Source organism: Sciurus carolinensis, chromosome 7 (genome assembly GCF_902686445.1).
Source record: "Sciurus carolinensis chromosome 7, mSciCar1.2, whole genome shotgun sequence".
In the NCBI taxonomy this organism is placed as follows: Eukaryota; Metazoa; Chordata; class Mammalia; order Rodentia; family Sciuridae; genus Sciurus; species Sciurus carolinensis.
The window spans coordinates 21,478,314-21,502,995 of record NC_062219.1 but is presented as its reverse complement, the minus strand read 5'-3'; the positions used below and the strand labels follow the sequence as shown (position 1 = coordinate 21,502,995).

The 24,682-nt window shown below is 39.1% G+C and overlaps 1 protein-coding gene across 7 annotated transcripts in view; it reads left to right on the top strand.

Annotated features, from left to right (window-relative positions):
• Positions 1–24,682, top strand: part of Utrn (utrophin) — a 517,740-nt gene that overhangs the window by 117,177 nt on the left and 375,881 nt on the right. For all 7 annotated transcript variants that reach the window (XM_047558901.1, XM_047558897.1, XM_047558902.1 and 4 more), the window contains 14 exons: positions 1,668–1,760; positions 2,955–3,032; positions 3,378–3,470; positions 5,020–5,192; positions 7,739–7,854; positions 8,615–8,775; positions 14,079–14,282; positions 15,254–15,435; positions 16,121–16,271; positions 17,566–17,685; positions 19,887–19,988; positions 21,845–21,952; positions 22,705–22,884; positions 23,691–23,860. In XM_047558901.1, coding sequence (XP_047414857.1) covers positions 1,668–1,760; positions 2,955–3,032; positions 3,378–3,470; positions 5,020–5,192; positions 7,739–7,854; positions 8,615–8,775; positions 14,079–14,282; positions 15,254–15,435; positions 16,121–16,271; positions 17,566–17,685; positions 19,887–19,988; positions 21,845–21,952; positions 22,705–22,884; positions 23,691–23,860 — 1,931 coding nt within the window. The remainder of the gene's footprint in view (positions 1–1,667; positions 1,761–2,954; positions 3,033–3,377; positions 3,471–5,019; positions 5,193–7,738; positions 7,855–8,614; positions 8,776–14,078; positions 14,283–15,253; positions 15,436–16,120; positions 16,272–17,565; positions 17,686–19,886; positions 19,989–21,844; positions 21,953–22,704; positions 22,885–23,690; positions 23,861–24,682) is intronic.

The following is a 24,682-nucleotide window of genomic DNA, read 5'->3' as shown; positions in this document are numbered from 1 at the left end:
TACGTCTCCCCTCTGATTTTCCTGAGAGCAGGTAGAAAGGCTTCCTTGTTTCAGGAATTTCCCTGTGCTCTGCTTTCTGAAGCACCGCCTCGGGAGTGTGGCATCCTCGTCAGCTGTGTGCCCAGCGCCGTCACTGCCCACGACAATGGCAACTCAGAACAGAAAACCAGCTTTGTTTAGATTCACCTGAGTGACAGTTTCTTCTTTCCCGATTCCCTTTGTAAAGTATAGGAGCCAGGGGGAAGGCATATGTTAAAAGTCATTAGTTGATCGTGCATTATAGTTATTTAAAAACAGGTAAGGAGCTAGGTGCAGTGCCGCATGCATGTAATCCCAGCAACTGGGGAGGCTAAGGCAGGAGGATGGCAAGTTTGTGTCCAGCCTCAGAAACTTAGCAAGACACTGTCTCAAAATAAAAAAAAAAAAAAAAAATTAGAAAGAGAAGCTGGGGATGTAGCTCAGTGATAAAACTCCCCTGGGTTCAAGTCCCACTACTACTACTACTACTACTACTACTAATTAAATAAAAATAAGTATGGAATTAGGAGGAGAACAGAAAAGGGTAATGCAAGTTTGCAAGTTCTAGGAAACTTTAGAAAGGCTCCCTCACTACTCCTTAAGTTCATAGAGCTGATGTGTATATGTTTTTTGAAGTGAGAAAGGAAGAAGATATGATCATTCATTGTAAAATATCTTTATTATTGACAGGAAGGAGGGTTATTAATCTCTGTGATGATTTCATATATGAAGGGAATTATTTGATGCGAGATAATACTGCCTTCATTCCACCACGCTTTATAGCTTTCAGGACATTTTCACATGATATTATTTGATCTCTATAGTAACTTGTGATTTAAAGGAGGTTGAGTAGCTGAGCCAAGTGCACCAGGTAGCCAGTGGTGGAACTGCTCCTAACGCTGAGGCTTCCTGACTTTCTGCGTAGTCATGGCCCAGCTGTGAACAACTGGTCCTGTTACAGGAAGGCAGAGATCTGCCAAGCCGTAGTGAGTGGAGTGGGATTTTCTGGCCTCAGACACAAGAGCTTGTTAAGCAGTGGGACTTGATGTTTCTTATTGGTCAGGGACAAGAGTTCAGGGATTCTCTAAGCTTCCTCAGCCCCCATACTGGACAGGGCTGGACTTAGACCCCAAAGTGCTTCTATCAGTAAAAAATTAATAACCAGAAATACAGACTTGGCACCTGGGAGCTGAAATTGATCACAAAACAACCTGCTTCCATAATGAAGATGGACAGACATTGCTCAGTAAATGTGAAAAGGGATGATGGAGCCAGGATACCCACATTCTGGGTGGCTCTGCACCACGGGCTGGGCACTGGCTGTCATTTCTAATGCTGCTGCTTATCATTCCTTTCTCAGGAGCATGGACCATAGGCAAGGCATAGTAACAGGATAACCACAGCTTTATTTGATCCTGTTCTAAGAAATGATGCAATTTTTATCTTTTAGGTTAAAAGGTTCATTATGGGATTTTAAAATTCTGTTTTTGTATATGTTCTTTGTATACAATTCAAACTCAGAATAGTCTACAGAGTATCCCAAACTTTTTAGTGGGGGAAACAAAAAAAAACACATTCATTTGAGTGCCAGCTATGTATGGGATTTCTGTTGCGGAAGTGACCCATATTTTATCTTTTCTTTATTACAGAGTGGGAAACCACCCATCAATGATATGTTCACTGACCTCAAAGATGGAAGGAAGCTGTTGGATCTTCTAGAAGGTCTCACAGGAACATCACTGGTGAGAGGAATCATCTCTGAGAATGAGGCTAACAGATTGTCTCTGGTCATTACTGAAACTCGGAGACCCACTGTGGGTATTTAAAATGTAAAGCCTGCAGAGGGACATTTAAAAAAGTGGTGCTTTGATGGAGCAGTAGTTAGGCTTTCTTGGGGGCTCCATTTTCATCCAAGATAAAATTACCTCAAGTGTTCATGTCTGGATGCTGCTCAGGTTGGCAATTACAAAAAACTGTGGATTTGACAAGAGGGCATAATGTTTTGAATGTTAGAGACAACCATTTTTAATTTTTAAAAATATATACTTCAAGAATTAGTTGGTAAAAACTATGGCATCTATTTTTATTCAGGATGTCAGTATTATCTTTGTGTTTGTTTCTTGATCAAACCCAACTCTTTACTCATATAAAGTTCTGTGTTCTGTCATGGAGATGATGCTCCTGAAGAGGATGTGTTTTATGGATACAGAGGCAGAACAACTGTAAAGGTATAGAGGGATGTGCTCCTGAAAAGATGAATTCTTTTCTTGCCAAAGCATGGGCGTTACACTCTCCCTTGTCCTTTGCAGGTGGTGGCTAGGCTCCTGTTGGAGAGGCAGATCCCTCTCCCAGATAAGATTCCCTGGCCAGGGAGGTGGAAGGAAGCTGCTCAGGTTACCTTGCCCCCAGTGGGGAGGATGTGCCTTCCAGGTGGACCTGTGTCATGCTATGGAACCTGGGCTGGTGCCTCAGAATCCTCCTTGCTCCATGGTCCACACCTATGCAGAACAGAGGGGACCCTCCTCCTACATCTTTATACAACCACACCAATTTAGATAAAGGGAGCTTTGTTCTACAGCCTTGGTTCCTAAATGTGTCCCCATGTTAGAATCAGCAGGGAAATCTTTGAGATTCCAAATCCACACCACATCCCAGAACCATTAAGTCACAGTCTTTGGGGGAGGGGAAGGACCAGCCATTAGTAATTCTTGAAGCTTCTCAGGACATTCCAATGTGCAGACGAGTTAGGTAATCAGTATTTTAAGGTGTTGTTAGTAGGGGAATTTGCATCACATAAACTCTAGTGTCCAGGATGGTGGCATTCAAGGATGCAGGACACAGCATGCTGAGCTGCTGTTCTGCATACATTTGTGTCACTGTTTGTCAGGCACATGGAGGGACACTGGTCTTATTTGCTTTTGTATTTTATTTTCCAGCCAAAGGAACGTGGTTCTACCAGGGTCCATGCCTTAAATAATGTCAACAGAGTGCTGCAGGTTTTACATCAGAACAGTGTAAGCTCGTAAAGTGACTTCTGGGGTTTGGTGCTGTCAGCAGCATTATTTATTGTGAAACCAACTTCCTATGCTACATGTGCATTGGCATCAACTGATTCTTGGAAATGTTTGTTTCATTGAAAGTATTGGATCTTTTCTGAGTGAAGGAACAGTCATGTACTTTTTCTGATGGCTTTATTGATCTATCATATAAATAATACACGTTTCAGATGTAGGTTTACCTAATTCTCTAAAATGAGATTTCTTTTATCCCTCATTTATATTGCTGTGCAAATGTGCTACATCAAAAATCTGGATTTCGGTGAAGAAATTGTCATAAAAGTTATTTTTTCATTTTGACAGGTGGAATTAGTGAACATAGGAGGAACTGACATTGTAGATGGAAATCACAAACTGACTTTGGGACTACTTTGGAGCATCATTTTGCACTGGCAGGTGGAGAAATTTCCAATCACTTTTCAATAGAAACTTTTGAAAATGTATTCTTGGTGTATTTGTTTCCTAGGATTGCCATGACAAAGTACCAATCTGCTGGGTTGGAACAATGGAAATTCATTGTCTCACAATTCTGGAGTCTGGAAGTCCAAGGTCAAGGTGTCTGTAGGGTTGATTTCTCCTGAGGGCACTGAGGGAGACTCTGTTCCTTGTTTCTCCCCCGGCTTCTGGTGGCAGTTGGTGGTCTTTGGGCTTTGTTGGCTTCTACAGCATAGCTCCAATCTTCACATGTGTCTGTCTGCACATTTTGTGTTTTTGTTAAGGTCACAGTCATATTGGATTTAAGGCCCACCCTGCCCTAGAACGACCTCCTCATCTTAGTTGGTTACATGTGCAGTGACCTTATTTCCAAGTAAGACCCTATTCTGAGATACTGGGGGTTAGGACTTCAACATGGGGAATTTGGGAGGACACAGTTTGACTCATAACAGTTTAGAATGCAAGAGACTGACAAGCTGCTCTATTTTTCTAGAATTAGAAAAAGAAGTATCTGTTTTTCTTATATTGGATGTAGAAAATTAATACGACTTACAGAAAAGTTACAAGAATCCTTCAAAAAAGTTTGCAAATACCTTTCATTCAGACTCCCCAAATGTCAACAGTTTCCCATATTTCTTTTGCTCTTTCTCTCTCTGCCTAAATGCTTCTGTATTTCTAAAAATGTGGTATCCTCCTAAAACCCAGGAACTCTTTTACATAGCCATAATATAATATTAATACAACAATATAAAATGTATAATATTAATATTTATAATAATTATGTTATAATACAATAATTATGTATTAAATGACATATAATTTATCTATCCATCCACCCCATCTATTCCTGTGTTCCTTTGTGTATCCGTGGCTGTATCATGGGATTTACATAGATTTATAATCTTTAACTAGTATTATTCATTTTGATGCTTAAGTTGTCCTAGATATGACTAGAGGGAGCCCCTTAAGTTTGCTCCCAGGGCCTTTTGGTATCTCCACATCATCCTTTAAAGCATATATACTACTCTAGGATAATAGTATAAAACATTCATTCTGGAGTATAACTGTCATTGTTATCAGGAAGAGTATTTCATTCTTTGATTTTGTAGTTAGTCAAAAGTTATTCCTTAAAAAAAAAGTTCTTTCTCATTTTTATAGAAAAGAAAGATTGGGTTTTCTTTATATGAAAAGGTCTTTGTAAATGAAGAGTGTTAATTATGTGACTTTTATATTACAGTGAAGGTAATCTTCATTGTAATCAAACAGTACAAGTAATATGTGAGATCTAGTAAGTACAGTGATGTATAAAGTAAGGTAGACATTATCCACAAATCCTAGTACCCACAAAGAATCACAGTTATAGTTCCTTTTTCCATTGTTTAAAGGAAAAATTTGAAATAAGATAAATGCCAGTCACCAGATCCACAATGGTAACTTAGAAATACTCTTAGTCAGGGACTTGATTGACGTGACTGTGAAGTTAAAGGCAGGTGTGGTTTTTCTTCAATAGGTAAAAGATGTCATGAAGGACATCATGTCAGACCTTCAGCAGACAAACAGCGAGAAGATCCTGTTGAGCTGGGTGCGGCAGACCACCAGGCCGTATAGCCAAGTCAACGTCCTCAACTTCACCACAAGCTGGACCGACGGCCTTGCCTTCAATGCTGTGCTCCACCGACACAAGTGAGGTGTCTCTCAGCTTAGAAGAAGCCTTCACATGTTTGCATGTCCTCCTGGCCCTTCTTTGTCCTCCTCTCCAAAGCTCCTTCCCTACAACCTTGGCTCTCTTCATTGCACATGCTCAGCCAGAACATTAAGAAAAGAAATATGGAAGAAAACCACCCATGGAGTCTCCAGATGCCACAGTGCAATGTCCACGATTTCTCCTACATATTTATATCTTAAAAAATGTAAAATAATTCACATAGTTCAATCCCACTCATTCAGCCTTCACCAGGAATACAAAGAATTGTTAGTTTCTCTTCTTAGAGCAAAAAGAGAACTATATATTCAAGGCAATATCAGTTAAAAATAGTCACATAATTTTTCTCATGAAACGTGTAGAAAGATTCTAATCTAATCTGATGTAACCTACAAAAGTCCAAAGGTTCCAGAATATCCAGAGTATGCTGGAGAAGAACCAGGCGGGAATATTTTCCAAAAAGAAACCAAAACTATGAAGCTGTATTATTCAGATTATGCAGTACTATAAGTAAATACAGCAACATAATAGGTAGAATCATATGAAATTGCCAATACTTGACTGTTTTTAATGTATAAAAATGGTGGTCATATGATTGATCCTAACAGAATAAAGAGCTCAGAAATCGTTCCATTATTCAGGAAAACCTGATAAAAAATTGAGCTTATATTGCACATTAATAGATGGAATGGGACAGTTGGTTATCCATAAGTAAATAAATACATTGGGTCCTTACCACATCATACCTCCTAAAATAAATTCTGCATGGATCAAGGATTTAAATGCCAAAGGCAAAATTTGTTATGTTTTATTGCTATTGTAAATTATTCATTTTCTCAAGTTTCATTTTCTGTAATGTTCTTGGCTGGTATATAAAAATGCAATAGACTTTTTTACATTTTATATCTGGAAACTTATTAAATTCTTCTGAATTTTAGTCAGTTTGTTCCTGTGGGGATTTTTTTTTCTTTTCCTGTTTTTTATTTTTGCTGGGGTTGGGGTGGGGGCTTGTGGTAGTGGTAGTTAGAATGTCCTTGAATTATGATCCTTTTCTTTCTTCTCTTTTTCTGTTCCTCACGGCGCCTTGTACTTCAGTGCAGTATTGATTGGAATCGGTGATAGTGAACAGAATGTCTTGTTCCTGGTAACAGGCAGTGCTTTTCATGGTTTACCACGAGAATGATGTCTGCTGTAGCTGTTTTGCTACACTGTCCTTTTTTATGAAGTTCAAGGCCTCCTCTTCCATCTTCTTCCACTCCTCCTGTATCAACTTAAGGAGGCTGCACTCTGATCCTTGCTAGTTTAGGCTTTTATCAAGATATTGTTGCAGTTAGTCAATACTTTTTCCATCTATTAATTAATTGATTCAGCAGGTATATGCGGCGTCCCTGCTGTATGCCAGACACAGGTGTAAAGCAGAGAACAAGACAGGCAAAAAATCCTAGTCCTCTTGGAGTTGATGTTCCAACAGAGGGAGACAGACGGACATTTAAGAATGAGAATATAAGTTGCATAGTATGTAGAAATCGTCCACATACTGAAGAGCAATTCATGAGCAAGAGGGAAGGAGGCACTTGGCTTGCGGGAGGCCAGGGTCTGCTGGGCCGAGTGGTGGGAGTAGGCACAAAAGTCAGAGGGAGCAGCTCGGGGAGAGGAAGATAGGGGAGCAAGTCCCAAAGGCATGTGGGTCTAAGATTCAAGAGCACAGCACAGAGAAAAGATCAGTTTTCAGGTGTGTCAATGTAACAATAATGTCCAAGCTGTGGGATTAAAGGAAAATCCATATAGCAATGCAATACTCACAACCTGGAGGGGACAGTTAGAGGGCAAACCTCTCAGGGCCTTTGTTTTAGAAAAGTCCTGTGAACAGATTTGAGTTGGATTTTCTATTTGTCTGATCTTGGTGTTTTAACTGAAGAATCTTTTTGTCCTTTAACTTGGTGGTAACTGATACTTTTCATTGTGGTAACTGATAAGTTCATTGTTGTCACTTAGTTTGAACTTCTTTATTTTCTTCTATATATTTTTTTCTTCTTTGTCTACTTCCTTTTGATAGTTTCCCCCAACCTCCTTTTTTATTTTACTATTTGTGAAATACTATATAATTGAGTCTCTTAGTGGTTATCCCAGAAGTTTAAAAAAAATTTTTTTTTTAGTTGTAGATGGACACAATACCTTTATTTTATTTATTTTATTTTTAAGCGGTGCTGAGGATTGAACCTAATGCCCCACGCATACTGGGCAAGTGTACTACTATTAAGCTATAACCACAGCCCTTACCTCAGAAACCTTAACTGGCATAGTTAATACAAAAACTTAGAATGTGTTACATGTTATTTTTATACTTGTAATTTACTTTCACATATTTTCTATTTGATAAAACCTTTGGGATATAAAATATTGAACTTTAAAAAAGCCTCACAACTTAAAAAAATCTAAAACTGAAACGTAATTAGATTGTAACAATGTGTATTTTATTTCTACAATAGTTTATTTTCATTGAATTTTATTTGCATGATGATTTCAGACCAGATCTCTTCAGCTGGGATAGAGTTGTCAAAATGTCCCCAATTGAGAGACTTGAACATGCCTTCAGCAAGGCTCAGACTTATTTGGGAATTGAAAAGCTGTTAGATCCTGAAGGTATTGTTCAATATTTACTTTGAAACTTGATTTTGATTTATAATGTTGAACCCTTGAAAAGCAATTATTTTTTCCTCTTTAGAATGATTTATGAGAATTGAGGAATCTTTTTCCTTTTGAAGTATAACTATAAGCCATTTTATTGCAGATGAATTATTAGTAGTTTTGTACTTAGCAATTTGTGAAATTATTTAGGCAGAAATTATTTCATTGGCTAATAGGTAACCTAGTATATCAACTAAGATTTAAAGTTTTAGAAAGATATACTTATTAAATATATTTATTAATATAGTTATTAAAATATGTTAAAAAATAAAAATATATTTATTAAGTAAATATATTAAATATATTTCAGTAAAGTTTATGAAAATACATTTTTATGTGAGCTTCTTGCATATAATGTGAGGACTTTAGTTATAAATGTTGTAGGATTGAATTTTAAACTTATTTTCATGGTGTGAATGAAGTCTATGTCATTATTTGAAATGATAACATGTAGTAAGTTACCTTTGTGCATTCTGGGGAAGATTTTAGGGGAGATGTTTAAGGAATGGGATACCAAATAAAAATAAGTAGTCTTCTTTGCCTTTGTCTCATATATCATAATGAAACCATGTTTTACTGAGACACGGTATTGTGAAGATTATATATTAAGTATTGTTTATGGGCACTAGGGGTGGTTATTTTATACCTAGTATTGAGCAATTCACATATTTTGGACATCTAATTTAGCCTGGTTCTTCCTTTCTTCCACTTCTAGATGTTGCTGTTCAACTTCCTGACAAGAAATCCATAATTATGTATTTAACGTCTTTGTTTGAGGTGCTACCTCAGCAAGTCACAATCGATGCCATCAGAGAGGTTGAGACACTCCCAAGGAAATATAAGAAAGAATGTGAAGAGGAAGAAATTCATTTACAGGTACCAGAACCTTTTTATTAAAGTGTTTGACTTGCCCCGTTTGTTTCCTCATAGGTAACAGATCATGACATCTCAGAGGGTGTTTTCTTGACTGAGAACATCTTGGCTTCTCAGCTTGCATCACCATAAGTTCAGTTTTTCAGTTCACATGCTGTCACATCCTGCAGTAGAAAGCCACAACTCACCCACTCTATTAAGAAGGAACATGTCTTATTTCACGCAGGGAGGCTGGAGTTAGAATCTGGGCTTGTTGTCAGTTCTGTGTGTCATGTTTAAGAACTAGGTTTTCCTGTCTCTGGACCTTTGTCACATGCCGAGATGTTTTTACTCATGTCAGCCTGTGTTCTTTTAATGACTAATTTTCTTTCCCTTAGTAATTTTTCTCATTATATTTTTATAATGTCTATCAAAATATGTTTATTTTCTCTTTCCATTAGGAGAGTAATCTACAGTAAGCTACTTGTCAAGGTTTTCATGAAAGGGCTCAAAAATCATTTTATTCATCAGAATATAAATGAGTTTTTCCCAGGAGATATAAATAAAATAATGAATATTTTTTCTTCCTTCATTATCTTGCCTTAAATCAATCCATATTTTATCCCTTTTTATTTTAGTCTAACTAATTTGAATTTACAAAACAAGAGGCTCTCCAGAGAGAGAGACTCTCTCAGATCTTGGAAGTCACTTGGTCAAACTTGAGCAACTAAGCAATGGAAGAGATACACATGGATTTCAAAATTATAAGAAATTCATTGTGGAGAGGCAGCAACTTGGGCTCTGGAGCTTATATTTCACCCTCTTGCTACTTGCTTGGGGTCAGTTATTTAACCTCTCAATGGATGTGTTTAAAATTAGCTGCTTGATAATGTATCAAAAGTGTCTAAAATGATGTTACTAAGCATTTGATAAGCATAAGCTATCATTATTATAATTTTTCCTATTTTGGCATTCACATTCTACAACTTCCTTTTTAAAAAAATTTTAACTGAATTTCCATGTTATGATAATCATGAATTGACATAGCATCTCCTGCCCCTGCCCAGAGGTTCAGAAAACTTATTATTTTACATTTTCTTTGGATAGTATGTACCAATACTTTGTATTTTTTTCTATTTCAAAACGGCCTGGCTTTTAGAAACAGAAAAAAACTGAGGAAAAGATAAGAGATGGGGATACTGAGGAAAATCCCTCAACATCTCATAACTGGCTGCGTTTATCTCTTGTGGATTGTTAATGCATCTTTTAGGGTGACTCTGATAATCTGGGTTTGCCTCTTGCTTTTGTGATCATCTCTATTGGACTAGGATTTTTTTTTTAAGAAAGAGGATATTTTATATAACATTAATAAAGCACATTTTAAAAGATCAAAAATAAAAGAAAGGATATTTTAATTCTTATAGTTTGCATCATTCTGTCTTAAGAGGGGAGGGGACTTGATTTGCCTTTATGATGTGTATGTAAAATAATCAGGTCCATTTAGGGTTTGGGTTGGCATGATGAGAACTCAAAAACCATTTCCTGTTTGCTGAGGAGGTGGGTATTCACTCGAAACCCTGCTTTTCCATGCTTTCCTAGTGTCCTAGAGGTTGAGTAACAAGAAGAAATGACGGGGTGGAGAAGTTTTAATCCTCCGCGCTTGGACGGAGCTGCTCCAGGTTGCGCTAGTGGTGCCTTTTTGCCCAGTTCGGGCCTTTCTGCACACATGTGGGGCATCGCTGGCGGTGATGGGCAGGTGTATGCCTGCCTTCTTCCCAGGGTGCGCCCGCCAAATATCACCCTCTGTTTTAACTGGTACCTTTTGGACGTGTGCGTGTAGACTCGCCTTCCATCTCGTAGGTGCTGGTTCCTGTCCCTGTGGCTTCTGGCTGCTCACTCACTTTCCCGGTTCTTTGATAGCCTCCTTATAGTATACAGATTTGGTCCCAGATGATCCTCAGTTACTTTAGCTCTGTGATTTCAGAGTTTTAGGTCCAGAACTTAACTCCTTTCCCTTTTCCTGTCTTTGGCACCATGATCCACGTGTCTGCTCAGAACTTACTGGTCCATTCCCCACCTTCCCCTGCTGGTGCATGTTTTTTGTTTTTGTTTTTTTTTAATTGTTTTTGTAGTTGTAATATGGACAGAGTGCCTTTATTTTATTTGTTTATTTTTATGTGCTGCTGAGGATCAAACCCAGTGCCTCACACATGCTAGGCAAGCACTCTGCCACTGAGCCCCAGCCCCAGCCCAGGGTCCATTTTTTAACGCCTATATTCAGTTTACTGTATTTGTTTGATTCTTCCTCCAAGATGTCTTTTGTGTGTTTTCGGTCTTTTCCAGCCTTTGTGTTAACTAAAGACCTTTCTTCCCTTGTGGTTGGTAAGATGCAGCTCTCTTGGCACTATAGACCGCTGGACCTCTGCTCTTCTTCCCCAGCAGCTTGCACCACGAGCTTGCCACTTTTCCTTAGTCTAAACGAAAGTTTATAGAGAGAGCTTCTCTGATTCGCTTACCAAAATCCAACTCTAGTCTCGTTTTCTTTGTCCCTTGCTATCACAGTATTTTTGTAAACTTTGTTAAGAATTTTAAATTGGATTTTAGGTGCATTGAGAAAGCAGTGAAAGACTTTAGGCAGGGAAGCCTTAGGATGTGATTCATGTTCTAATGATCTGCTGTGTGTGGAGTGGATTGTGGAGGTAGGAGTTTGAGTGGCAAATGTGAGCTTGCTGTCGTAGTCCGGTGGAGAGACATGGGTAGTTATGGAGAAGGAGGGTCTGGATGGATTTGAGGTCATTTTTGCAGATGGGATCTGGATCTGCTTACACATTAAATATGGAAGATGAAAGAAAGAAACTAAGCTGGCTTGTGAGTTTAGCTGGAGTATTTAGGTGCATTAATCTTGAGGAGGAAAAATTTTTTTTGGGAAAAAAAAAAGGGATAGTTTAACCATGAACATGTTTTGATATGCCCATGAGACATTCAAATGAAGGTGTTAGGGTAGTTAGATATAGGAATTTGAGGCCAGAAATATGAATATGAAATGTGCGTAGGACATAGATGGTTCTTTAAATCCCATCAAAATAAAAGGGAAGGGAGGGTTGGAGGGTTAGGGGTATGGGGGTAGAGTGAAACAGACATTATTACCTCTTGTACATGTTTGACTACATGACCCATGTGATCCTATAATATGTATCATCAAAAAAATGAGAGATTACACTCCATTTATGCATGATCTATCAAAATGTACAACTAATTAGAACAAATAAAATAACCAAAAAAAATAGGTGCAATTACTCAGCCAGTGTTTACAAAAAGGAGGAAAAGCAGAGCTCAGGTCTTAATTTTGAGGAGATTCACTACTTACTGGTTGGCAGCTGCTGTTGAGCCAGCAAGAAGCTGCTGTGCTGTTACTGATGCCGAAGGTGGGGAGCCACTGGCCACCAGGAGAGCCACTGAAGGTTTAAGTAAGAAGCATGGGTAACCAGCCCTTTGGGTTTTGTTGGAACAGTTCTGGTTTATGTGTGTTGTGCTAGCATAGATATTATAAAAAATATTCTGGTTGATTATTTCATCACTGTAAAGAAGATGCTGAAACCTAGTAATTAGAGAAATGCAAATTAAAAGCACCCTAAGATTTCATCTAACTCCAATTAGAATGGCTATTATCAAGAACAGAAGCAATAATAAGTGTTGGCGTGGATATGAGGAAAAGGGCACACTCATACATTGCTGGTGGAGTTACATATTGGTGATATTGGTGCAGCCACTCTGGAAAGCAGTTTGGAGATTCCTCAGAAAACTTGGAATGGACCCACCATTTGACCCAGCTATCCCTCTCCTCGGTTTATATCCAAAGGACTTAAAATCACATACTGCAGTGATACAGCCACATCAATGTTCATTGTAGCTCAATTCACAATAGCTAGATTGTAGAACCAACCTAGATGACCTTCAATTGACGAATGGATAAAGAAACTGTGGTGTATATATATACAATGGAATATTACTCAACCATAAAGAAGAATAAAATATGGCATTTGCTGGTAAATGGATGAAGTTGAAAAATATCATGCTAAGTGAAATAGGCCAAGCCCAAAAAACCAAAGTCCCAAAAGTTTTCTCTGATAAGTGGATGACAATACATAATGAGGGGGGGTTGTGGGGGGCGGGAGAGAAGAATGAAGGAACTTTGGATAGTGTAGAGGAAAATGGGGCAGGAGGGGGTGGAGTAAGGAAAGATAATGAGACAGACAGTATTACCCTATGTATATGTATGATTATATGAATGGTGTGAATCGACATTGTGTACAATCATAGAAACGAAAAGTTGTACCCCATTTGTGTACAATGAATCACAATTCAATCTGTAAAAATAAAAAAAAATTTTAAAAAATAAAGAAAACCTTGTCAAAAAAAAAAAAGAAAGAAAATGCTGAAAAAGTGGATCTGTCACCTTTTCTGAATACTTACCAGAGTGAAGGGAATGTTAATGAACCCCCGCTGTTAAACACATGAACATGTCTTTTATTGTTCTCTCTTCCTTTGTGTACACATGGAATATTCTATTTAGAAAGAGTGGATGAAAGTCAATGAAGTGGAGTTAGTCTGCGCAAGTTTTAAAGAAGTTTTGCAAAAGAACGAGAGAGACAGTAGTTTTGGTGATAAGATCCTAAAGTACAGAAAGAAAGATGCAGTTTCTTAGAAAGAGCTTAAGAGAAATTGATTTCATGAGCCCTAAAAACCAAAACCAAAACCAAAACCACCTAAGGATCAGTACAAACCGGTCAGTACAGTCAGCACCACCGCCTGTGTGTGTGGCTGTCTTTCACTGTCTGCGATGCAATGTTAAATGAAATTCAGTAAAAGCATTTTAACCAGGGGTCAAAGCAGACTCTAATGGCTCTCTTTTTCTGTCAATTATATTGTTCAAGGTCCAGTGTGGTTCAGCTCTTCTGTGAAACTTTCCCAGCTGTTGGAGCCCTTGGTGAACTCAGATAGCGACCCTGATGGGACCGCAGCATTTGTAACTTTGCAGAGAGCCATTTATTTTTTGTTCAGAAGTGATTCGTGTGGGTTATTTCTCTCTCCCCATCTATATTAGAATCGCCTACAGTGTAGAACCCGTGAGTGTGTGCGGCTGTCGTACCTTTTGCTGTCCTAGGACTATAAATAAAGGCTTCGTGATGAATTTATGGAAGTGTTCCCCCAACTCCTGAGACTTGGATTAGTACCTGAGACTCAGTGGTGCCTGCCTTGGGTTCGCCAGTGCGTCCTTGTTGAACCCTCCCAACAATTGTGAGATTTTCTTGGCTTTGTTTTCATAGAGTACAGCAGCAGAGGAGGAGCCGCAGAGTCCCCGAGCTGACACCCCCAGCACTGTCACTGAGGTGGACATGGATCTGGACAGCTATCAGATAGCACTGGAGGAAGTACTGACCTGGTTGCTTTCTGCTGAGGACACTTTCCAGGAGCAGGATGACATTTCTGATGATGTGGAAGAAGTCAAAGACCAGTTTGCCACCCATGAAGTAAGTCTTTGTCGTTCAGGAGCTGCATCTCTCTACCCTGGGGCCTGTGCTAAAATCCAGGGCTCCACCCTGATACCATGTCTGTGCTGTGTTCGATTCTGCTCTGACGGCAATCGGTGTCTTGCTCATTTCTGGAATGTATTGCTTTCGTTAAAAGTGCAAAAGATTGACTTATACCAAATCTTTAGTTTTGAGTGTTCCCAGGAAGTGATTATTTTTATTTGTTAGAGGAGTAAGTAAATGTACAGTTTTACCCAGTGTTCCTGTACAGTTTTATATATGAGAATTTCTTGCTATTTTGATGATATATTGCAGTGTAGTGATTTTGACCATGTGGAGATTTCTTTTTGGTGAAGCACTCTTTTGGTGTAGATATATATTTTTTTTAACTGATAGATCTTATTTGCCATTTTGGATTCAAAAGGATAGAAGTGGTAATATTCTTTAAGCCTCTTCTCTTGTAGGAATGTGATATTTTATTTATTTGCTTATTTGTTTTGTGATACTGGGGATTGAACCCATGTGCTCTGAGCTATATCTCCAGCCCTTTTTAATTTTTATTTTGACAAAGGGTCTTGCAGAGTTGCCCAGATTGGCCTTGAACTTGTGATTGTCCTTCCTCAGCCTCCCAACTAGCTGGGATTATAGGCATGTGCCACCATGCCCAACTTTTTATGACATTTATTCCCTTCTTCCACAATCTATTGGTACGATAATTAGCATGTACTTAAAAATAGCAGGTATTATCAGCAATAACATAGTTCTCCTTGATCAGTTTTTTTAAATTTTTGACTTACGCCAGATGCTTATTTCTGATTTTTAGAGCTTAAAGCATTGCACCCAAATCTACCTTACGTGTGCTCCACTAGGCTACCTTTTTTTGCTCCATCGGTATTTAGGCTGCGTGCTAGCTGTTTATTAGGGTATTTTGTGGTGAGCAGTTTACAGATCTTCACGGTGTTCCTGTCTAGGCTTTTATGATGGAACTGACGGCACACCAGAGCAGCGTGGGCAGTGTCCTGCAGGCGGGAAACCAGCTGATCACACAAGGCACCCTGTCAGATGAGGAGGAGTTCGAGATCCAGGAGCAAATGACGCTGCTGAACGCGCGGTGGGAGGCCCTCCGGGTAGAGAGCATGGAGAGACAGTCCCGGTGAGTTTGCACCAGCAGGTGAGCGCCCCAGTCCACGGACGCGTGGCACAGTTGAGCTCCAGAGGGAGTCTGCCCCTGTGCAAATCAAGATCAGCACAGAGCCAGCCTCAAGACATCTTGACTCTCCTCTGTGTTATGTTGCTGGGACTTCCATGGTCTTTGTGACATTTTTGATAAGTTAGCCCAGTTTCAAGGTGAAAGTTGGAATGCAGAAATTGGCAAGAAAGGAAAAGACATTCCAGGTGGAGAGTCAACTTTGGGCTTAAACTGGCAAACCATTAATTGGTTATGGGAACAGGACTATGTGGTATGGATGTACTACTGGTCCATGTTGGAACCTTTTTTATTAAACAGTCATTTCCCATAGTCTGTTTTATTTCATGTATTGTGTATTGCATTCCATTGCCATTTCCACCTATTTAACGAGCAGGAATTCCTGATGAAAGAAACAATGATTCTGATATGAATAGAAGGTGGTGTTATTTACATTCTTTGACTCCATTTTCTGGACTTCATTTAGGAGGCAAATGAAATTTTTTTCTGGCCTTCTATGTTTAAAAACTAAACTCTGTATTAGAGTCTAGGCATGGGTGTGTTCCTGTGCCCCATCTCTTGGTGCCTGGAGCGGGTGTGTCCTTTTGCAAGGGAAAGAGCTGGTGGGAATGATTGTGTGTCCCCTGGCCAGGCTGCATGATGTGCTGATGGAATTGCAGAAGAAGCAGCTGCAGCAGCTCTCGGCCTGGCTCACCCTCACGGAAGAGCGCATTCAGAAGATGGAAACCCGTCCCCTGGATGATGATTTACAGTCCCTGCAAAAGTTACTTGAAGAACATAAAGTAAATCTGTCTCCTGTTTCTTTTTTACTTCATCAAATATGAAAGAGCAGTACTTAGCATTCTCTGGGGCTGATGGCTCTGCCGTTAGTGTGGAGTTGGGACACTTCTGTATTGTCTTTTCTCGACCAGGGACGAAAGTATATGTACAGTTTAATATGGGCATATGTGGTTTTCTTATAAAATCATGTAGCTTTTATAAGATTTGAGGAGGCTCTCTTGAGACCCATAAGTGGTTAAGAACCCTAGGGTGTTGGTGTTAATGCAGGGTGTGGGGGAGGACGCAAACCCTAAGAGGTACCTTTACTAAACCCTGTCACCTCTTCTCTGATCCAGAAAAGCATCAGGCACTGGGTGAGGAATCAAAATTTGATGGATAATTTAATTTCATCACAAGTTGAGTAGACAACTGTCATAGCCAAGAATAAAATACCTTCTCTGTAAATTGAAACATTTTTTGATCATTGAACCATCTAGATAACTCATTGAAGGTTCGGGGCTACATTAACGGTACTCAAGAGGTACTGGACAACATTATTGGTAGTATTTAAACAAATTAGCTCCATAGATTTGTCTAATGGCCATGCCTTTACCATGGAAAAGGGAAGAAGAGAAGGGACCAGATGTCCTAAACTGCTTTCTTGGATGGCTGATCATAACAGCTTCTGCATATCATCCAGTACTCTGCTCATCTTTCAATTTTTTTTTTTTTTTGGGTACCAGGGATTGAACCCAAGGGTACTTAACCACTGAGCCACATCCACAGCTCTTTTTTTAAAAAAAATTTTATTTAGAGATAGGCCCTTGCTAAGTTGCTGAGGCTGACTTTGAACTCCTGATCCTCCTGCCTCCGCCTCCTGAGGGATTATAGGCATGTGCCACCGTGCCTGGCTCATCTCACAGTTTATACCATACTATTGTAGATAAAACAGCTTGACTCTGTATTTAAACTCTGGACTTTTTGATTTACCAATTCTCCATTTTTATCGTAGAACCTGGTATAGACATTCACCTCCTTTGTGCTTGGTTGTTGTGTTGAGCTTGGAATAGAAGTGACGACACCATTTGCAGTCTGTTATGACATTGTGTTTTCGGACTGCTTTGGTTCGTAATGAAATGGAAGGATGTATAGGAGGTTTGTTTCATTAGTGGAATACTTAGGATAACGATTAGTAATTTAAATAGGAAGCTTCATTAAGTGTCCTTAATTACTATTGACAACTAAGTGGATTTTAAATAGGTAAATGTGAGAGAGAAGAGATAATAGTGTATCTTACTTTTTTTTTTCCCCCTCTAGAGTTTGCAAAATGATCTTGAGGCTGAACAGGTGAAAGTAAATTCCTTAACCCACATGGTGGTAATTGTTGATGAAAACAGTGGCGAGAATGCGACAGCTGTTCTGGAAGATCAGTTACAGGTAAGGGACTTGGAAAGAAGGACAGTTCTGAAGGATCTATGCTCCAGGACCCAATCACGTTCCTTCTGGGCTTGAAATCTGAAGTCGTTGCTTTTCATTATTATAAAAAAACACTGGAGGCAGGCCACTTTATAAAGAAAAGAGGTTTATTTAACTCACAGTTTTGGAGACTGGAAGTCCAAAGAGCATGGCTCTCCTGGAAGGGTCCTTTGGCTAAATAATCTCATGGAGAGAGAACCCGTGTGTCTCTCTGTGTTGTCTCTCTTCCTTTCCTTATAAGCTACCAGGATTCAATCATGGTGGCACCATCCTAGTGACTTAATCTAATCTGCTCACTTGCCAGAGGCCCTGTCTTTACACAACCTGGTCAGATTAAGTTTCTTCCTCCTTAATATCCCTAACGGAAGACTCTGGGGACTAAATGTCTGCCATGAATTGTTGTGGGTTGGTGGAATTGTAACCTACCTTTGGTTGACCTTCCCAGTTGGGGTACCATGGCGCGTGGTCTACAGGAGTACCTAGGTAATCACGTCTTCACTTCAGCCTGTGGGGTGAATGGGTGGGGCTGGTGGCCCAGCTTCCTTGTGCACAGTAGTGACAGGATCAGGAAGCATGGGAACTGATCACAAGTGGTCTACAGACCTTAATCAGAAACACCTGAAGAATTTGTAGAACGCTTCGAAATGTGGATTCTAGCCCTATGCAGACCTGGCTCTTTGCACTTCAGGGAGCTGGGGACAGGGTAGCTGGTGGGTGTTCACTGTACAAAAATCTGTGTGTGCATACTAGAATTTGAGAATTTCAATTGTATAGGATTTAACATCCCCCCCCCCCCCCCGCTTTTTTTGGTAGATCTATATGTGAGGTTTAACACCATTTTGGGGAAGCCCAACAAAATGCTTATTTTTCAATGAGGCAATAGTGTATTTTTGCAGGTTTTTTTTTTTTTTTTTTTTTTTGGGTTAGTGCTGGGAATTGAATCCAGAGGTGCTCTACCATTGAGCTACATCCCTAGCCCTTTTGATTTTTTATTTTGAGTTAAGTTCTGACTAATCTGTTGAGGCTAGCCTTTAACTCGTGATCTTCCTGCTTCAGCCTCTCAGGTAGCTGGATTTATAGGCATGTCCCACTGTGCCCTACAATGTTCCTGAAATTTAAATAGACAATAGGTTACCATCCTGAGACTGGAGATCTTTCCTCTGGCTCTAAATTCTCTACCCTTCTCCATATAAGATTACGTTGGTAATTAGATATCAAAATACTATAATATGAATTAAGTGACTTGTTCACATATAAGTAGTGTGGAAATTTTAACATTTGTCAATCATTATTTATAAAGTGGTAATACTAATTTTAGGGAAAACCATTATGAAGGTTTTTAATATTGATTAATGAAATTTGTTTAGTATTGCTTATACTTGTAAGATTCTGTTGCTTATTTATGTGGTGTTTTCTATGAATTATGTGATAATAAACACAATAAATCTAGTAAGCATTTTATTTTATGCAAATTCTCTTATTCAGAATGCTTTTTATCAGTTTTAACATTTTTCATAATCTTGGTACTATAGATGAAAACTTTCTTGGCATGTAAAAGATAGGTTAAATAAAATTGAACTGAAATTTTTAAAAAAGATAATTATAGCCTGAAAAAGTTGAAGTATTAAAAAAAAGTAAACATGTTTACTCTATTTTGAAGATATATGTAAAAATGTCACAATCTCTCTTTTGGTATGGGTATTGCATCCTCTGTTCTTTTTATTTTTTATTTTGAGACAGTGTGTTAAGTTGCCAAGGGTCTGGCTGAGTTGCTCAGGCTGGCCTTCAACTTGTGATCCTCCTGTCTCAGCCTCCCTAGCTGCTGGGATTACAGGCATGTGCCACCATGCCCAGCAAAAATATCACCTTCTTCCACAAAATCCATGATGAAATGGAAGCAGCAGGATAGAGTTCTAGCTGTGCTACCTTCTTGCTTAGTAATGTGAAATAATTAAGTTCTGTGTAAACTGTTTTTTTTTTTCTCATTTATTTATATAGTCATAGGATTAGTACTATTTTAAAGCAACTTTTAAATAAGTGCTTTTTAAAAAAAATAAATTGCTACTCAGTGACAAAGAGCCATGGGAATGACAACTTTCTAGGGGTTATGATCACTCTGTCTTCACGCTGTGTTGACAAAGGCTGGTTTCTTTCTTCCCTAGAAACTCGGTGAGCGCTGGACGGCAGTGTGCCGTTGGACGGAAGAGCGCTGGAATCGGCTCCAAGAAATCAACACACTGTGGCAGGAACTGTTGGAAGAGCAGGTATGAAGCTGCCGTCCGTTAGCAGCAAAGTAGATGGTGAAGAGTGACCCAGCTTTCACTGTGGCATTAGAATAAAGCCGTCCTGTTTATTTTTCGTTGAAAGGAAAACATGCCTATAGTCATTCATGATCATAGAAGTCATATTCTTCCCAGGCGTCGTGGAGCACAGCTGTAAAACCAGTGACTCCGGAGGCTGAGGCAGGAGGATGACAAGTTCGAGGCCAGCCTGGGCAACTCGAAGAGATCTTGTCTTAAAATAAAAATGGAAAAGGTCTGAGGATGTAGCTCAGTGGGAGAGTACCTCAGGGTTCACTTCTGTCCGTTTTGTAATTGGTCATGCGACTTATTGATAAAGATCATGTTATTATTTAGAATGTTAGTAATCTGATAGGCTACTTTCTTGATTTGGTGAACATAATTATTATTGGATCTGTGTTGGGTAATGTGTTTGAATTTGTATCCACATAATTCCTCATATATGGTCTGTGTTGAGTAAATAACACATAAGTGAGTCCGACCCATGTATTCTGAACTTTAAATCACAAGATTTTTTTTTCCTGACTTTTTACTAGTATTGAAATTAACAAGAAAATATTTTTTAGCAATACCTTTGGTTAAAAACTCAGTATATTTTTTTCACTAGTTCTCAGCACAGCAAATGAAACTAGGTGCAAAGTTGCCACCTCGATATTCCAGTCAGAGTGGTGATCATTTGCCCTTCCACCATCCTTCCAGAGAAGCAGCCGTCAGAACAGAATACAAGAAGCAAAACTTTTCTTCCTGAATGCCAAACAATTGTGGTCTAGAAAATAAGCAGATGCTCTGTTTCTACATCTGTGGTACCCATTTTGATTCTGTCAAATGTATTTCGTTTCCATCCACAAAAAAGCAACTATATTCTCTTCAGGAGGGGAAGAGAAACCAAACCAACAGCAGGATGTTTGTGGTTTACTAAACATGGTGGCACATCATATATCTTAAAAGTAGTTGCAAGGTTTGTGCAGATATACGTTATTGGTCACTACCCTTTATTTGGTCATGATTTTCTTATTAAGAATTATACAATGAACCTGATTCTGCTTTCTAAAATACTCATGGTATACTTCACAAATATTTACGTTTACTTGGAACCTTGTTTTCAGGTCAAAGAGTCACACAGATTGGTTTAATTCTTACTTCAGTAAGGACATTCAAGAGGCTTTGATTGCCAGAGAAAATCATGGTTTAGCCTTTATATTTGCCTTTTATTTTCTTCTTTTCTTCCTCCCTCCCTCCTTTTCTTCCTTCCTTCTTCCACCTGGAGGTGAAGAGTAGTTGTAAATTGATAAATAAAACAGTTGAGGAAGAGTTGATCCCATTGCAAACATTGCTCCCTGCTGTGCAGGAAAGGGTTTCCCCAGTCCGGGCTAAATTTGGGGAGAATGATCCCAGTGACTATAGATTTTAGTTACTATGTTAGTCCATTTACTGTTGCTATAAAAAAATCTCTGAGGCTGGGTAATATATAAAGAAAACAAGTGTATTTAGCTCACAGTTTGAGCACATTTGAAATACTGGGGATCAATCTTCAACACATGAACCCTTGGGGAACACCCACATACCATATCTAAACTGTAGTCATTACCCAGGTTCGGGGCTAATGCCAAGTTTATCTCTTGTAAACCTGAGAAAGTTAAATTTTTAAAGAAAGTGGTTTTTCTGACTCATTTGTGCCTCTGACTTAGGTGTTTGAAATCCTTATCATAACCCAGGTAAGGGTGAAGCCACTAATCACAACTAGAGATCAGGGAACTTGATGGAACTGAACGAGCGCATGATTTCTCAGACATCTTTCCAATTCTTGTTATTACTCATAGTGCTTGTTGAAAGCTTGGCTTACCGAAAAAGAAGAGGCTTTGAATAAAGTCCAGACAAGCAACTTCAAAGACCAAAAGGAACTAAGTGTCAGCATTCGACGTCTGGCTGTAAGTGATGGCACTGGCAATATCTGGTTGTGAACCTGTGCCTGCCTCGGCTTTCGTCACTGTGATCTTAATGCCCGACAAGAGCAACTGAGAGGAGGAAAAATTCCTCTGGGCTCACTCTTTCAGAGGTTCAGTTTGTGGTTGGCTCTGGGCCCGAGGTGAGGCAGAACATCATGACAGAAGGCCATGGTGGAGGAAAGCTGTTCAGCTTATGGCTTCTGGGAAGTAGAGAGAGTGAGGATCCAGGGACAATATATAATCACCAAAGTCCTCCAGCCACATCCTACCTGCCTACAGTTATCACCCAGTAGAGTAGTCCTTTCAAATTATTAATCCATCAAATTACTTAATCTGCCGATTAGGTCGTAGCTCTCGTGGTCAAATCACCTTACTGCTGAACATTCCTGCATTGTCTAATAGGAACTTTTTTGAGGTGGGCACTTCACATCCAAACCGCAACATTCTGTCCCTGGCTCCCCAAAACTCATGTCCATCTCACAATGCAAAGTGCATTCAATTAGTGTTTTGTGTTGATGGTTAATACAGGTAGTGAACGCAGAGTGTGGCTCTGGACCCAGCACTACGCTGCTGCCATTCATTGGTCTGGAACCAGGAGTGTTATGTTTTAGCATAGTGAACTGTGTGCCTTTTAATTTAACTATAAAATACACATGTTCACGTCTCCTGACTGGGGAACAGGAAGACAGAGTCCTGTTGGGAGAGAATTGTCTAATAAGTATCTGAAATATTAGATTTTGAAGGAAGATATGGAAATGAAGCGCCAAACACTGGATCAACTGAGTGAGATTGGCCAGGATGTGGGTCAGTTACTGGATAATCCCAAGGCATCCAGGAAGATGAACAGTGACTCAGAGGAACTGACTCAGAGATGGGATTCTTTGGTTCAGAGACTAGAAGATTCCTCCAACCAGGTACCTTTGGATTTGGATAGAACGTTGTGCCATGAAGTACAAGTTTAAATGTTTAGTTTAGTTTGAGCTTAAGACTGGTAGGTAAACTAAAAAGTCGATTCCCCATACCCGATGAATAATTGATATGTGGAAACCTTCTTCAGTTTTCCAATAAAAATTTTAATAGATTTTCAAAAATCTTTACATTTAATAGTTCAATCTGCAGTAACAAATAACACTTAGACAAGTATCTAGTATAAAATCTTAAAATTTTAAATCTTCAGTAATCTAATGAATTTAAAAAATATTACGTGAATTGAAATAAGGCTTTGGTTTATACATAAATGTTTACAGCAACATTATTAATAACAGTAAAAAAGTGGAACAACCCAAATGTCCACCTATGAATGAATGAATAAGTAAAACATGGTGTAGCCAGGCAATGCAGTTTTATTTGTTGAAATGTTGGCCTATGCTACAGTCGTGGATGAATCATGAAATCATTATGTTAGGTAAAAGAAGCCAGGCATGAGATTATATGCCCTGTGGTTCCATTTATTTGAAATGTCCAGAACAAACAAATCCTTGGAGATAGAAGGCAGGTTAGTATTTGCCAGGGGTCCGGGGAGTAGGGAATGGGAAATGGCTATTAAGAGAGATGAAGTTTCTTTTTGGGGGTTAAAATGTGGGGGTGGTCGCACAGCTCTGTGAATATACTAATAACCACTGAATTGTACATTTTCAAAGGGAGGATTTTATGATATGTTAATTATAGCTCCAAAAAGCTCTTTATACAAAAATTCAAATTTGTGTGATTTTTATCTCAGGTGACTCAGGCTGTAGCGAAGCTGGGGATGTCCCAGATTCCTCAGAAGGATCTTTTGGAGACTGTTCGTGTAAGAGAACAAGTAACGACAAAAAAGTCTAAGCAGGAACTGCCACCTCCTCCTCCCCCGAAGAAGAGGCAGATCCACGTGGACATGGAAGCTAAGAAAACGTGAGAACAGAGAAATCCTCTCAACCCAGTGCTGCCCATAATGTATTTGACAGATGACACTTATTTTGTACTAATTACTAATGAAGTGCAAATTGCAACATAATTATTATTGTGGAAATTGCACTCTGAGGTGCCTTTGAGTCATTTGAATATTCTGCTTAACGTTAGCTAAGCATCTAACTTGTTCTGGATGATTTTATTTATCCCACGTTCAATTTGCCAAACTATGTGGAGAAGCTCTTCTTTCTTCCTTCTCCGTCCTTTACCTTGGAATGAAATGATTGTCCACGTCTCTTCATTTGTTCTTTCTTTCACAATTTATAACTCTGACAGTTCTGCTTTAGATAGATTCTTTATTCTTTGTGAATCTCCCTCTACTCGCCATTAAAAATGATTTATATCAGGAAAACAAGTCCTTTTTCGTCTCCTCTTTTCCTTCCTTATTCTTTTTTCATGTTTCCTTTGTGAATTCCTTTGTCAGATTCATTAACAGATTCCTCCTGTTTGGCATAAAGGTCCACCTTTGGTGTAAAATGTTTCTTTTTGCCTTACTGATTCAAAAGAACACTCAGGGTCTTTGTAAGAAGATGCTCACAGCAGATTTCTGTTGAACTTCTGCTGATGTCAGATTTCTGTTAACTGTGCCGTATTTCAGGCACTGTATCTTACATGCACCATAACATTGCATCCTCAAAACGACCTTGGATGTGCACTGTTATGCTCCATTTACAGTAGGATCCCAGGGTTTCATTAAATGGGCAGGGTTTGGGGACCTAAATGAAAATAATATGCTTTTCCTAATTTAGTTTTTTTAGACAAAGC